The 17,435-nt window shown below is 35.4% G+C and overlaps 1 protein-coding gene across 1 annotated transcript in view; it reads left to right on the forward strand.

Annotated features, from left to right (window-relative positions):
* MEGF10 (multiple EGF like domains 10) overlaps positions 1-17,435 on the forward strand; it is a 176,184-nt gene that overhangs the window by 70,071 nt on the left and 88,678 nt on the right. The window contains exon 5 of the mRNA XM_081284962.1: positions 15,441-15,533. Coding sequence (XP_081141088.1) covers positions 15,441-15,533 — 93 coding nt within the window. The remainder of the gene's footprint in view (positions 1-15,440; positions 15,534-17,435) is intronic.

The raw sequence follows: 17,435 nt of genomic DNA on the forward strand, positions 1-17,435 counted from the left end.
TACCTGGAGTGTCACCTTTGTAATGACTGCCTGGCATTCTTTGGCATTTTGGACCTCCAGAATCATGGAGATACAAATTGTGGCTCCTAAATCACTCACCGGGTTGTAGACTTCTATTGTACTTAGCTTTATCATTTAATGGAGAAATCATATTTACTGTGCCTGCTATATTGTCCCCAGGAAAGATTAACTTCCTCTTTGTGAGCCCGAATACTTGTTAAACTAACCGTTGCCCACAATTTTGATTGGGGATTGAAAATGATTGTCAGTAGTCACATGTGTCAGCCACGGGGGGTGTCTGTTTAGGAGCAGGATGGACAGGCTTGAACAATTGGCCAACCAAGCAAGGCTTTGGGGCAAAGCTGCACAGAGGTCTTTTCTTTCCCGCCCGGCGATGATGTAAGGACACATTTCAGGCTTTGTGCATTTTGAAATTTTCCTGCTAAAAATCTTTGGGCCCAGGCTGGGAGTTGCTGAATGCCAGACAAGATCCCTGTTTTGAGCCATGAAGATTCAGCCTATGGCAGAGGATTGTTTAGGGGAAAGCTTGTGGATCTGGGGAGCCAGGTGGGGGCTATAGGAAAGCAGAAGCACTTTTCTTTCAAGTTCAAGGCAGGCAGGACCTTCTGTTCTGGGTTTGTTTGATTCTCACAGGTTTGTTTAATAATAAAGTTGTGATCTTGTCAAGTATTTCAAAAAAAAAAAAAAAAAAACTTGAGTGTACAGGCTCTTTTTAGTAGACCCTTTTGAATAGAGATAAAAGTGAGGTAATCCTGTTAGGCTAGCCAGAGACCCTGAAGTGACAACAATCAGATGGCATGCCCCTAAGTATACCTACCCATGATGCCCTTCCTGCCACCGACAGTGGATTTTTTCACGTTTCCATAGGGACCCTGCACTCTGTTGCTATGGAGTCCGACTTGGTTCAGAGGAACCTACCAGTAAATGCAGGGAAAGGCCCTTTGTCCACAAACTGCAACAAGCAGAAATGCCAATTTTCCCACACATCAACTGGAACTTAAACTTATGTTTTCTGGTTTGGGTTGTTGGACTCTGCTAGTAATGAAGATAGGAGCTAATAAATAATGCAGGAAACCTTTGTTGTTTCACTGATTGCCAACGCTTGCTTGCTACTTAAAATTTTATATATAGAAGCTATGAGTTTAATTAAAAACTCCTCTATGAATTCAAGATAGTCCCAGTTTAATCAGATGGAAATAAGGTCTGCTGCCTGTTTTTTTTTTTTTTTTTTTTTTCTTGCTAAAGCAAGCCTGACTATAGAGCGCCATGAAGACTGGACAAAGAGAAACAATGAGGAATCCTGCTTTATCTCTGGAAAGTGAGTTCCTGAAATTGCAGTCTCTGTAGGACAGGTAGAATTGTTACAGGCTTAATAATTTATGCAATATCCTTGCAGGAACAGATAATAGCTAATATAAAAGCCCAGAACTGAGAAGCAATTTTTATTGTACTACGGTTCAATCTTTTTAGGGCAAAGTAATTTAAAAATAATGGGAAAAAAACACATTTTGATCTGAATGAACCACCACAAAGCATTGACATGACCAGGTGGTGACAGACTTGCTTGTTTTCAGCCTGGGATATCGACTGCCAGCATTTTTTACAGATAATATGGTGGTAAACGTAGGGCATCCATCTGGGCCACACACAGAGATGCCAAGGGGAGTGAGAGGCTGATGTGCTGGTAGAATCAATGCTACATTGACCCTGGTTTTTTCTCAGCTGTAGCTTTATCCTAAGTTCCAGAACTATATTTTTTTCCTTGATAAATAATTCTAAAATTAGCCCTGGGGGAAATCAGCTAGAATGCCTAGAGAGTGAAAAGAAGACTTCTTTTTTAGGTCACAGAGGGCAACATCATCTGGAGGTAGGCTTCCTTGAAAGCCCAGCTGGATACATTGCAGTGGAAAAGGCAGTTACAGCTAGTTTAAAGATATGGTAGTCAAGCTAATGACTGTTTAAGCTTAAAAACAATAACTAAGTTAGTTTATTGCTTAGCATGGAATTAAGGGACTTAAAAGGAAATGTACCCCACCTCCCTGCCCCCGCCCCATGAAACCTGTTTGTTGATCCCAGAAGGATCATAGCTTTCCAGAAAGTTGGATCCTGGGCATTGCCTGTAGTTTCTTGTCCCTAGCATGAGCTATGGGATACTCATCCTGCAGGGTTCACTGTTGCATTATTCAGTTAGGCTGTAAAGTGCCATGTTCTGGATCCAGTTCTTAGAGATTACTTTTGCCTGTTAAAGGCTCCCAGAATGCCTGCAGTAAAGGAGTGTCTTAAATTTATTTGACCATGAAATTTTTTCCCTCCTCCCTCCCGCTTTTCTCCTTAGAGTCTGATGAAACAACTAGTTTCATCAGAATCTACTTATTTGCAAAACATTGCTTTAAGGGACTTATTTTTCTTTTCTATAAACTTAGAAATAAAAAATTTACATTTGACTAGAGATTCTTTCTTTGGGTCTTTAATTTCCTCTAAGGACAATCATCTGTTTTAACAACCCAAGAGAGGGAAGATGGGAGTTAAGTCTTGAGAGGATATAATAGACACTTCCTTACCTTTGCTGTGGCAGGGAGGGAGACCCTGATGGGAACAGTGTCAGCTGCACCGCTCTTCCAAATTTTGAACTATTACCAATAGAAGTATTTCATGGCCAATGTTCAAAGTAAAGTTGTCAATATGTATGGTATAAAGTGGCTCTTGATGGGAAATTTATTTTATTTATTTATTTTTATTTTTCAAATATTTCTTTTATAGTTGGACACAATACCTTTATTTCACTCATTTTTAATTTTTTTTTTTTTAACGTGGTGCGAGACGAGCACTCTACTGCTGAGCCACAACCCCAGCCTCTTGATGTGAAATTTAGAATAGCTATATAAATGACAGATTTGGCAGGGTCAAACACTAAAACTCAAGAAAAAAGGACAGTTAAGTTTAAAATATGACCTTGGAAGAACTTAAGGGCCCTTTATTGTATGTTCTTTCAGGAACTTCCCTGATATTTTTGTAAATAGTTGTAAATGAGTCTGTGTTTCAGTTTTCCCACTAGCAGCTAGATGATCTGACATATAATCAGGTTTTAGATTTTTTTTTTTTTTGAGACAGTCTCTTGCTATGTTACCCAGGCTGACCTTGAACTCCCAGGTTCAAACAGTCTTCCTACCTCAACCCTTTGAATAGCTGGGACTGTCAGGGCACACCATCATGCCCATCTTATGATGTAGGATCATGTTTTGTTTGGTCCATACAGTGTCTTATATTTTAACACATTTTACCATAAAACTTAGAACTTTCATCTTCCAACTTTCATCAGGCCACTTGGACACTGTCTTTGATGTTCCCATGCGACACTAGACAGGAGACTGAGGGCAGCTCAGCTTGCTGATAAGCAAGCTCTATGAGTTTTCCTGGACCCCACTGATGTATAGTACTCCCCTGATTCATCCAACCCTCTGGCTCCTGAAGGCACTTGAGTTTATATTCTCTGGATTTTGGTAGGGCATCCGAGTAGCAAAAACACTGAAGCCTGCTTTTGCTCTTCTTTCTGAAGAAATTCTATAGCTTAACTAATACATTTGGCTTAAACTTTCTATACTGAAAAGCAAATGTTTCGGACGAGGGGAATAATATTAGCTGTCATTATTAGGTATTGAGCCTTGGGCAAGAAGACTCCATGTATTCTCAAACTGGTGTAGACATGAAAGGAGAGTGGAAAGAATATGAGACGTCCACAAGGAAATGTTCAAAGGCCACCATAGGGGAGACAGGAAGGTGAGGAGACTGAGTGGGAAAGTGGTAGCTCCAACTGTGACCTCACTTCCCTCTTAGCTCTCTCTAATGCTGGCCTTTTTTTTTTTTTTTTAATTATCATGTGATTCAGAAGTATTGGGCAAAGTGTCTGGAGAAAGTTCCAGCAAGACCAAGTAGGCCAGACTAGGGGAAATACCATGTGGCAGAAAACATGCTGTGGGAAAGGGTATTTCTGAAAGAATTTTGTGCCTGCACAGAGAGTGGTCAGACCAAGAGAAATGCCATTCTAAAATCAGAAAAATCAGAAGTGCCTGGTATGGCACTTCCTGTAGGATTCTTATGCATTTCTTACAGACAGAACAGGCCAAGCAGGAGATAATTTGTCTCAAATGTAAGCCCTTTCATTCTGGTGTCTTTTCTAAACTGTATATGGATGATTTTTAAATCTTTCTCAGATTGAATTGATTTACAGTTGTATCATCCGACCTATTATAGGCTGAGTTGTTAGTAATTTCTACTAAGCAAACTAGAGCCTATTTCAGTACTTGTCACCATTTTGAAACTGTGGTTCATTAGGATCATGTTACTTATGTTTCTTAAATCTGATTCAACTCAGAGACCCAGTGTGAGAGTCGTGGCCAAAATAGATAATGCCTATGTCAGTGTGGAATTAGACAAAAACTCTTTCAATTTTCAAATAAATGAATAGGATTATGTGCTCCACAGATGGTATTTCAATCCCTTGTGCAGGATCCATTACAAGTCTATTTCAACACAAACTTTTTTTTTTTTTTTCAGTACAAGTAGTTTAGTTTGTAGAGGAAAAGCTTGGTAGAAATTCACATTGTGATTTTTTTTAATGTATTAGCATTTCCCCAAACATATTTCTTGAGAGAGTTTCAAGTCAATGCTTCATAGGCTTTTGAAGAGTCCCCACACCCACAACCGTGGACTCTTACTGAAACTGCAATGTGTGCAGCGTTTTAATGTTAGCTTAAATTTTCCTCCCTGACAATTTTCCTATATTGAGAGAGCTCTTTGCTCCTCTCTGGAAGTTCTCTTCACACTCTAGTTAGTTAAAAACAACAAACAAACAGTTTCATTGAGATAAAATTTACACAAAATAAAGTGCTCATACTGAAGTGTACAATTTGGTAAGTATTGACATACATATACAACCGTGAAGCTCTCAATCATGGTAGTGAACCTGCTCATCACATAACAAATGTTTCCTCGAAACCTCTTTGTAATTCCTCTGTCTACTCCTCTCTTTTCTGTCTGCCTTAGGCAACCATGGATCTGCTTTCTGACTCTAGATTATTGTATATTTTCTAAAACTTTATATAAATTAAATAATACAGTATGTTCTATTTTGTGCCTGGTCTCTTTCATTCGGAATGGTCCCCTTGAGATTCATCCGTACTGTCCTGAGCATCATTCGTTCATTCCTTTTTATCACCAAGTAGTTTGCTATCATGGATATACCACAATTTATTTATCCTTTAATATTGTTATGCACATCTTGAGAAGATCCTGGAGATTGAACCTTGGGGCACTTTACTACTAAGCTACATCTGTAGCCTTTTAATTATTATTGCTTTTCAAAAAATTTGAGGTAAGGTCTTGCTTAATTGCTTAGTGCCTCACTAAGTTGCTGAGGCTGACTTCAAAGTTGCGATCCCCCTGCCTCATCTCCAGAGTTACTGTGATTACAGGTGTGTACCACTGCACCCAACTTGCATATTTGGATAGTTTCTAGTTTTTGATAATTATAAAAGAGCTGTTTTGAAAATTTAAGTACAAGTTTTTGCATGGACATATGTTTTCATTTCTCTTGAGTGATACCTGGGATGGAATGGCTGAATCACTTGGTGTTTGTACACAGGTGTTCAGAGCTGCTTTATTTATGACAGCCAAAATCTGGAGACAACCCAAATGTCTATCAGTTTTTTAAGAAGCTGATGAACTTTTCCAAAGTGGTCGTTCATTTACATTTTCACTAGTCATATGTAAAAAGTTCAAGTTTTTCTGCCTCCTTTCCAGCACTTGATACACAATCTTTTTAATTGCTATCATTCAAATACATGTCTATTAATGTCTTGCTGTGTTTTTATATTGAACCTTTGTAGTGACTAATGGTGTTGAACATCTTTTCATGAGCTTTACTTATCCTTATTGTTTCTTCTTTAGTGAAAGGTCAAATCCTGTGCCCATTTATTTATTGTTCTGTTAACAGAACTTTTTTTAAAAAAAATTATCTGTTTATTTTTTTCTTAATTGTTCTTTATATATTCTGGATACAAGTTCTATATCAGATATGTATTTTTGAAAATACTTTTTCCAGTTTTTCACTAGTCTGTTCATTCACTTAGTGGTGTTTTTTGAAGAGCAGAAGTCCTTTAATTTTGATTAATAAATTTACTAGTTTGTTCTTTTGCAGATTGTGTTTTGTTGCTATATGTAAGAATTCTTTGCCTAAATCAAGATTACAAAGGTTTTCTGCTCTATTTTCTTTAAGAGATTAAAAAAATCCCATTTTTATTTAGATCTATAATTCACTTTGAGTTAATGTTTGTATGTGTTACAAGATTGTATATTCAAGTTATTTGTACATGGATATTCAATTTTCCCAGCATTGTTGAAAAGACTTCTTTCTTCCCTGAATTGCCTCTGTGCCTTTGTCAAAAAATAATTGTCTAAATTTGTGTGGACTTATTTCTGGATTATCTATTTTGTTCCATTGATTTATTTGTCTATGTTTATATCAACATTACACTGTCTTGATAATTTTAGCTTTGTAACAAATCTTTAACTCTGGTGATGTTAGTCCTTCAATTTTGTTTTTTGTTTTTCCTTTTCTGTAGTGACTTTTACTACTCTAAGTAATTCATATTTATATAGGAATTTTAAAATCAGCTTGTCAGTTTCTAAAAAAATGTTTCTGGAATTTTGATTGGTATCATATTGAATCTATAGATCTATTTGGAAAAGAATTGACATCTTAATAATATCAAGTCATCTGACTAGTAAGCAAGGTCTACTTCACCATTTAATATGCATATTCTGCTGTTTGGTGGAGTGTTCTGTAAATATCAAATAGGTCAAATTGTTTGATAGTTTTGTTTTATACTTTACTTTTTCACAGCACTCTTGTTAGTTTTTAGTGTGTGGATCTTTCACATCTTTGGTTAGATTTATCCCCAAGCATTGTACATATTTGATATTATTATGAATTGCTTTTAAAAGTACATTTTTTGATGATTTATTACTAGTATAAAGAATGTAGGTTTTATATATATTGATTTTTTATGTGCAACCTTATTAAAACTTTCTTGTTATTCTTAGTACTTTTTTGTTGATTCCATCAGATTTTTTAAATAAACACAGATATTTACAAAGTCTGTAAATTAAGACAGTTTTACTTCTTCCTTCTCAATGTTGCTAACATTTATTTCTTTTTCTTGCCTTATTATACTTGCTGAGCCCTTCAGGCTAGTTTCAAATACTATAAGAGCAGACTTTTTTTTTTTTTGCCTTTTCTTCTAATCTTAGGGAAAAGCATTCATTCTCTTACCCCTGAGTATAATATTAGTAGCAGGCTTTTTGTATTTGTCCTTTGTCAGATTGAGGAAACTCCATTCTGTTCATATTTGCAGAGAATTTTCATATTTGTCTGTAGTTTTCTTTTACTATAAATGCCTTTGTTTTATCTAGTTGAGAAATATTCCCTTTTCTACAAAGTTTTTCTAAAAGAAGTTTTTCTAAAAGAAGTTTTGTAGAATGGGTATTGTTTCTTTTTTAATATTTGGTAAAATTCACCATTAAAGCCATCTGGAACTTGGGTTTTCTTTATGGGAAGATTTTTAACTATATTTTAAAATATGTAAATCTATTCATATTATTTATTTCCACTGTAATAAGTTTTGTAGTTTCTTCATTTCATTTGGCTTATCAAATTTATTGGTATAAAATTACTAATGATATCCCTTTATTTTATTTTTAATATCAGCAGATTCTATAATAATATCACTTCTCTCATTTCTGATACTGGTATTATTTGTATTTACTCCTGATATGTCTCTCTGAAAGCTGATCCATTTTACTAATAAGTATCAGATTTTGTTTATTAATTTTTCTTTTGCCTCTATTCTTTTTATTTCATTGCTTTCTTCTGTGATTTGTATTATTTTCTTTCTCATAAGGAAAGAAGCCCCTCCTTTGGGTTTAGTTTGGTCTTTGTTTTCTAGTTTCTTAAGATAGAGGCTGCAATAATTAGATAACTTTCTTCTTTTGGGATGTAGGCATTTAGTCCCACAAGCTGCTTCAATAGCATTTCACAAATTTTGACGTGTGATTTCATATTCATTCACTTTAAGATATGTTTTAACTTCTTTTTTTATTTCTTCAATGACTTATGAGTTACTTAGGAGCTTGTTGTTTAGTTTTTAATTATTTAAGGGATTTCTCAGATGTCTGTTATTGATTTCTATATTACATTGTGATCAGTAAGTATTTTTATGCCTTAATTTAAAAAATATTTATTATTGCTTTATTTCTCAGAATATGATATAACCATGTAGATGTTCTATATGCACTTGAATATGTATTTTTCTGCCATTGGGTGAAGTGATAGTTATGTGAAAATCTAATATTCTCTTCTGATTTTCTGTCTAGCTGTTCTATCAATTATTGGGACTAGTGATTCAAGTTTCCCAGTTTAATTTTGTCTATTTCTAATTGAAGTTTCCAAAACTATGTTATTAAATGGACAAATGTTTAGGATTATTACCCTATTTTGATGAGTTAAACATTTTATAATTATAAAGTGACTTGCATTCTCTCAGATAATAGTCTTTATTCTAAAATCTTCTTTGATGTTAATTTAACTACTCCAGCTTTTTTGATTAGTGTAGTATGATATATCTTTTAAAATTATTTTACATTTAACTTGTTTATGTTTTTATATCTAAAGTGTACTTCTTATAAGTAACATTATCTTGAAACTTGCTTTTTTAAAAAATCCAATATGATAATCTCTTGTCTTTTAAATGAGAAATTTAGACCATTTACAATTAATGTGATTATTGATGTAGTTAAGTTTATTTTCTGCTTGTCCCATCAGTATTTTTCCTCATTTTCCTTTTTTATGGCTTCTTTTTAAGTTGAATATTATTTATGATTTGATTTTATCTTTTTGTTGATTTATTAGCTATAACTTAGTTTTGTTGTTTCTGTCATTGTTTTAGGGTTTGTAGTGTCCATATTTAACTCTCCTCACATTGTAATTTGAGTCAAATGGTGTTCAGGAAAAAGATAGGATATATATATCTAATGGTAGGATTTTAATTTTTCTCACATTTTTTGTCCATCCCACTTAGATTTAGGTTTTGACACCTTTACTGCAAAGGTCTGGTAGAAATTCTGAATGCTTATATCTTCTCCTCAGACAGATGCATCTTCAATTTATTCTTTTAGTATAGTTGCTTATTTAGTTTAGTAATGGACTCAACTGAAAGATCTCCCAAAACAGGAGTGTATTAGGAATTATGTTTGGCTGCAAGAAATAGACATCTGAAACAGAAATCTCTACATACTAGGGTTTATTATCCTCATGTAAGGAGAAGTCTGGAAGTGGTTTATGACATTCATTCATCCATGGAAGGAATTCAGAGTAAAGAGTTCCATAGTTCTCTTGTCCCGTTTTAAAGGGTCATCGATGGATTTTGAATTCAGTCATTTGTCCATATACCAGGTGTCAGAAAGGAGGAAAAGTAGGGGACCTGGAATTACCAACTGAATCTTTTACCTTGCACCATTTTCCACATGGACACTTCAGTCTAGAAAGAGCCAAGAAATGTAGTTCATTGCTGGTCACATGGCCATCACTGGTAAAAGTGGGATTCTGTTAATAAGGATAGAGGGAACATTGGATGAAGAATTAGCAATGTCTGCCAAAGATACTGTTAATATTAGTCCTTTGTACTTGTCCTTAAGAGACATAGAAGCCTTTTAAGGAATGGACAGAAAAGGGATTCTAGATATAGAATTTTTTTTATTACTTTTACTATATGTAAACTTCTAGGATCCTAGTGTTCTCTTGCTCTCTCCATGACTGATTATTCATCTGTGTACAATCAGCCACTAGTGGCTGAGAGGTAAGAGCCCATAACCCCAAGCGATGTTATGCAACTTTCGAAGGGTACAAGGAAGATGAAGTGTGAAGCAGTTGTCATAGGCCACTTTTCCTTGAAACTTTGTTATAAAGGTATCCACTTCCTCAGATCAGATGTTCTCTCTTTCATGAGATCCTCCTTGATCTCACCCCAGTGATAATTAATTATTCCCCTCCCTCAAATCCCATATATTTTTATGACAATTTAAAAAATATATAATTGACACATCTTGCATCTGAACAATTTATATCATTTAATGGGTTCTAGTGTATTCACAGAGTTGTACAATCATTGCATGAAACATTTTCATCATATAAAACAAATGTATCCATCAGCTATCACTCCACATTTACTAAGCCCTTGATAACCAACTAATATATTTTCTGTTTATATAGAGTTGCCTGTTCAGCCGTTTCATACCTGTGGAATCATTCACTCTATTCCCACATTATTTTGCTCATATCTCTGTTATTACCCCTGCATCATGCATTGTGTTTGTTGGATTTGGTGATCTTGCTTTTGATTTCCTCTGCAGACTAAGAGTTCCTAATCTGCCATCTTTGTATCCACAGCAGAGCTTAGCAATGTGCCTGCTACATCAGTAAATGTTAAGCAGAAGAAAAAGAATCCCCATCCCTTTTTACAAATACAATAGTGTAGTCTATAATATTATGTTTGAAAATATGAAAACAGATGACTCCTGTCTGTGCTGAACCTTATAGTACCAATGAAATTATGTAAAGACTGTGCACATAATTGACCTCTGACAGAAGTGTGAGGGCATGAAGTTTACCTTGGAAGTCCACTTTCTTTGCTTTCTCACTTTTCCTCCTTTGAATCTTCTGACTCCTGGTTCCTAGCCTTGTGCTACACCTGTCTTAGTAGCTGGTCCAACACACCTTCTACCATCTTTTTACCCATGCTCCCCTCCCACTACCATTAAAACCATCATAATGTTTTGGACTCCCCAAAATTAGAGATCCAGGTTTAATCCTACTTCTTTTTTAAACCCTAGCTACAAATATTGATGAAATTATTCACTTTCCCTGAAAAATACAAGGACGGTATTCAGTAAAGTTACCTTTAATTCTAAAAATTTATGTTCTTTTATAGCAACTCACTGAATAAATTCAAAAAATAAGATTTGTGACTCATCCTCTTTATTCATAACTCAGAATAAAAGAATCTAATGAGAAAAGATAGATTAGCTGGAAGGTTGTATCTATTAGATAGTGACTTTCAGGAGATACTTTAACCTTAGAAACATTTTCCAAATTAATGTAAATGGATTTATTACATTATATCCTTTAGGACAATGGCTTGTATTTTCTTTAGAGATATAATTGGGTTTTAAAGGAGTTTTTATTCTGCTCACTCTTCCTTTCACATATATTCCATTCCTAGGTGTAAATCCAAAGAGAAATATATGTGGTAGAGGAAAAAACAATTGACTATAGTTAATGGCTTTCGGTATTAAAGCCAAGTATTTACAAGTGAAACAACGAGGTTCATGGCATTGGTAATGGGATTTAGATGGATTTAGGAACTAAGGCTGAAACAGGAGCCTAATTAGAGAAGATTCCAGGGTCATTATGTCAGTCCTCACCTGTCCACCAAGCAGACAGACTGTCCACAGCTTTCACTTCAAAGACATGGCCTGCTCTTCTCATTAGTGCCTGTTGTCTCCCAGTTCTTGAGGGAGAGGAGACCTTTGCCTCCTGCAGTTTGATGTGTCTATAGCACGATACTAAGTGTGGGCGGAGATTCAGCTTCCAGCTTCTATCTGGCCTCAAAAAACAAACAAAAAGTCACCAAAAATTTATTATAAAATATTTAGTGATTTTCTTAAAGAGAGATAGGATAAAATAAATTATATTGGATAGAACATCTTTAAAATATTTAAAAGAAAGGACATGGATAAGGAATCTCTCAGGCATGAAAAAAAAAACCCCACAATTATGAGGGTCCTTTGTACCTGTGCTTGAGAGCCAAGCTTTGAACATTTGCTAAAGGGGACCTCTGTTTCCTTTGTTCCTTTCTAGTTCCCTTTGGTATGTCACAGGATTTTGTGTCTGAAGCTTGTTTTGATTTTCCACGTGGATTCTGTTGGAAGCTCAGCACTTAAGCTTGGCATCTACAGCTGAATAAGGAAAGATGAGCCTGGGGTAGGATCTAACTCTGCTGAGTCCCAAGGGGGTCAGTGTTATCACATATTTCACAGTGTTTCTGTAGCTTGGTGAGTTGGGACATCACAGAACATACAGTTCCATGGCTCTCTTCTCTCTTGCTTCCCTGTTCTTCTGACCATTGTGTGAGGACTTGGTAATACTCCAGAGGTGGCAGAAGAAGAGAATGGGGCAGAGATGGCACTTGGATGACAGAGTCTAATGCTGCATGAAGTTACTATATCACAGAAGTAGAATTTTGTGTTTATTTCTTTTAGAGTGGATCCCAACAATCTTTCCCATCATTAAGGCCATTATTTGACTACAGGACTCAATTTTTAAAGGTGATTCCATTGACTTGAGCTGTAATTGAGAAAAAGGAAATCACTAGGAAAGCAGATTCTCCCTTCCAATTCTTAAGTAACTTTCAGGAAATTTCTTTTTCTGCTAATGACCTACCTACATTGTGTTCCAGATTTTGCCCAAATGCTAGCCCAGGTTTTCATAAAAATAAGCCAGGTTTTTTTTTATAAAAATAATCCGTATTTTAAAAGTACCATCATTTTTTTTTCATTTATTGTACATGACTGGACTTTACATTTCTTTCATAAAAACACAAAGTTTGCACTTATCAGGAACACAAGAACATTTGTATAATTACCCAACAATCTAAAAGCATTCCAAAGCAGGTCTATTTTAATTCTGTATATGAAAATATACTTACTGTCCTTTTTCAGAATTAAAACAGTAAGAACAACAAAAGAAAACAATGGCTTGCGATCCAAGAATATGCAATTCTGATTCCTAACTCTCTAGAACATAGGCTTAATTTTATACATTTATTTGCCCATTTTAATGTTATCTTGATGTTGGAGCAAAGTACTAGGCCTTCTTGCTCAATCTTCCTTAATAATCTTACCCTGCTCCTTTCAACCCAATCTTACCTTTCACATGGTGCAGGGGAAATCATATGGGGTCACCCTGGGGTTAAGACTGAACCCAACTACAACTGAAGTCAAATTTTAATGTGTGGCCTCTATGATAATTGTGTAGATCAAATAAATAGTTTGTGGAGATAGAAAGATGAGTGGTAGAAAATGAAAAAGAGGGTAAATAAAGAAAAAATGAAAAAAAAGGGAAAGCAGAAATTGAGACCAGTCTATAGAATATTCTGAACATCTTCCTTTCATAGCCAGCCCCCAACACATATGAAACCATCAGATCCAGCTTCATGGGAACCCAGAGATTTTCAGATTTTCAAGTGCTAGAATTATTTTTTTGGTGATATGGAATCTTGTATGGATTTCCAAGATATAAACACAAATAAAGGAAAATTTTACCAATATGAATTTACCTTAGAGATTAACTTTATAACATTCCCTTAGTAAAAATTAATTAGAGAGGACTACACTATTATATTAAACAGACACAAAGATTTGAACTTTGAAGATTTTGATGGCACTTTGAAGATTTGGATGCCATATTCTTACAGGCACATAACAAAATTTAATTAATCTCATTCCCCAGTACTTCCCCTGTTCCTCCCCTCTTCCCACTCCCACCCACTTGCTCTGTTCTACTGACCTCCCTTCTGTGATTGCCATTTAAATTAGAGCATTATAATTATACATGTGTGTATACACATGCACACACACACGCACACACGTGCATGGTCTGTTGTGTCATATTTGTACATGGACATAGCATAGTTTGGCAAATTTCTTTCCCCAGTACTTTTCTATGCCCACCTTCTCTTCCTCCCTCTTTCCTCTACTCTATTGGTTTCCCTTCTATTATCCTGAGACCTTGCTCCCCTTTTGTTCATTACATTTTCCCCATTTCTCTCTCTAGCTTCTGTACCTGACAGGAAGCATTCAACCCTTGATTTTCTGAGTCTGGCTTATTTCACTTAGCATGATGTTCTTCAGTTTGTATGGCATTTTTTTTTAAATCAGCCACCACATCCAGTTTCTGTTTGGTTTAAAGGTAAGCTAAATTATTTTCCTATAGATCTCTTCATGTCAAAGATCAAGATTTTAGAAGTGACCATCATTTTGGATCATTATACACACACACACACACACACACACACATTATATGTATACTATATATATACACACACATTATATATATATATATATATATATATATATATATATATATATACATACACTACATATATGCTAGTGGATAAAATGTATAAAAGAATATTTCATGACATGAAAATATTTTTCTCATTATATTGAGTGGAAAATCATTTGAAAGCTTTTTTACTTTTATTTTTTTATGAGGAGAAAAATATATGGGGAAAACAATTCCTGAAGGATTCTATAACCATGAGAATGTTATTAGTTTGTGGAACTGAGATGAGGTCTATTTCACTTATTGGTATTTTATGTTTGGGCAGGAAACCTGTTCTACTTTTGTAATAAGAATATATTAATGAGACACATCTAGAGCACAGGGTGTCTTACCCCACCCTGAAATAAAATTTTGAACTACCTGAACCCCAAACTCTTCCAAGTTGCCCTCACAATTGCTCATCTACCTAGATATTTTGGATGGTGTCTAAACAATGAGAGAGGAACAAGGTGGAAGATAATGTCAGTGTTCACTGAGAGTATTTTGATCCCTTTCCTGTCATTCAGCTGAATTCTGCTTTTGGAAAGTAGTCTTCAGACCATTTGCTCATGTTTGCAGTGGTATTCCCTTGTCTCCAAGTGCTGGGTCATGGCTGAGACAGTCACTTATGGAAGAGAATTGAGATTTAATATTTTCTGAAGACACAGATGACATTTGTCAAGTATTTTCCTCAACAGATAAAGACTGTGCAATTCTGCCATGTCAGAGTTGTGAACAGGGTCTTCACAAAGGAAGGTGACTTGTTTGTGGTGAATGCTTTGTGGAGGCAATCACCTCTTGGTCTGCTGTGCTGCTGTGGTCCTGGGTTTTGCTTTTTGGTTTGTTTCTCCACATACTCTCCTCCCCAAACAGGATGCATTTGGTGGTCTTTTATACATTTTCTTTTTTTTAAAAAAAAGTGGATTAGGCAATTTTCCTTGAAACTTCTTTCCTAATTTAGCATGAAGTAGAATTAAGCAAGTAGAACTGGAGGAATTTATTTGGAGATATCAAAATAAGAAGGGAAATTGTTTAGTTGTACCAGCGGACTGTAAGAGGACTGAGGAACGGATTGAAGAAAATTATCAAGCATGCATGTTGTTTTTAAGTGACACTTGAGCCTAGGATGTGCAACAGCTGTGTTGTTGGCTTTTTTTTTTTCTTGTGCCAACTTTCTTTATTTGATTGATTTTCTCTCTGACAGCTCACTGTGCTGATAAATGTGTCCATGGGCGCTGCATTGCTCCAAACACCTGTCAGTGCGAGCCTGGCTGGGGTGGGACCAACTGCTCCAGTGGTAAGTTTCCACCTGCTGTTGTCTGTCTTGGGGATGTTTTTGCTGTATGAGCCCCTTGTCTGCAGATTACCCAGAGCTACAGTTTCCCTCTTCATCCCAAACAGAGCATGGTGTGGATTCCAAATCCAATTCATTCCAATGAGTTCCTTTTAAACACGTTCATGTATTACATACAGAACTGTTGTTAATTAGGCACAAAGAAAAGTATGTATAAAGGAGATTTTAACGATCTGATACTCATAGTTTCATGAGTATTAGTGTGTTTTCTAGAGTAGGTCCAAAATTTATATTCTTTATTTTAAGGCAGTTGGATAATACTCTAACTTTTGTTTTTAACTTGGTTTATCTAAGATGCTTTCTTAGTGATTAAAATTTATCACCCGTTGGTTTTAACTTAGAAGTAAAATTGGTATTTCTGATACTAATATATCAATTTGTCTTTGAATTCTGAGATGGAAATAATGAGCGTATGTCCAGTTAATTTTGGGGAGATAAATTTGTACTATATGAAAATTCGAGAATGTTTTGATACTTGCTAAATGAAATCATAACATAGTGTACAATGTGTCTTCATTATGCTAGAGTTGTAACTCTAGAATGATACGGGCAGGCTATATCTAAAATCCTATATTCATTGTTGTGCAGATTAAATAATGGAATGTCATGGAATACAGTTGTTTTTCTAAATTTCATAGTTAAAATTTAAGTCTTCTGGCTAACTCATTCTGCCCACTTAATTGTGTTCACTTCCTGCTCTTCCTTTTTGGCCTTGAAAAATGTAAGAGGAAATTGAAGTGCAACTAAGCTGTAGTGCACAGAACATTACATACATAAAAAGGAAATAATAGTTTTTAAAAATTAATATGTTACTGTGTTAGCACAAATTTTTCTTCATTGCTACTAAATGATTTTCTGAGATTAGTCTGAAAGGACTTTAAGCTGTCTAGATAAACTGGTTTTAAGAATTTTAGTTGCTTACTTTGGAGTATGAGAAGCTACTCTTGACATTGTTGGGACTGCTGGTTTTTTTTTTTCTTTTCTTTTTTTTATTGGTTGTTCACAAAATTACAAAGCTCTTGACATATCATATTTCATACATTAGATTGAAGTGGGTTATGAACCCCCAATTTTACCCCAAATGCAGATTGCAGAATCACGTCGGTTACACATCCACAATTTTAGACTGCTGGTTTTGAACTTGTGATCTCTTGGCTTTCTCTGAAGCAGCATCTCCAGGGGAAGCCCTTGTGCTGCCTGTGCACAGAATTCTTGGTGTGAAAGAGCCCCGCTATTGTACCTTGGACAGGGAGTGTGTGTGTGTGTGTGTGTCTTTCTGCTCAGGACAGGCATCTCAATTCCAATGGGTAACTGTCTTGCAGGGCTTTGTTTTGCTTCTGTTGGGAAGCAGGAGGAAAGTGGGCATTTTGTTCACATGCCATTGAGGCAGAATGTTTGGGATGTGGGATTTGGCTCATGTCCATCTTTCTGGCCGACTGACCTCAAATGCAATATTGCTTTCATTAACTTTTCCAACTTAAAAATCAGTCGGGCCCAGACATTTTAGAGAAAAATAACATTATTATAAACCAGTGGGAAAGGAGAGAGTGGATGTATTCTTTGTTTGAAAAGTGAGGTTTGTTACTATTTCCAGGGCAAAGAATGCTGTGGAATAATTTCAGTTCTACTCATACTTTGCTAAAAACTGTAGCCTACCTCAAACTAATAGATCAGACTGAATAGTGTTTGTGTGCAAAAAGCCTACATTGGTTTTGGACTATTGAACTGATTTGGGCCTTCTAGTTAAAAAAAAATCATTGCTTTGTTTTAGAGTGTACTGACTTTTGAATGAAGACTCCAGAATTCTGAGAACATATGCTCTTTTAATACTGGAAAATGGTAATT

This window comes from Spermophilus citellus (genome assembly GCF_964194105.1).
Source record: "Spermophilus citellus genome assembly, chromosome: 1".
Lineage (NCBI taxonomy): Eukaryota > Metazoa > Chordata > Mammalia > Rodentia > Sciuridae > Spermophilus > Spermophilus citellus.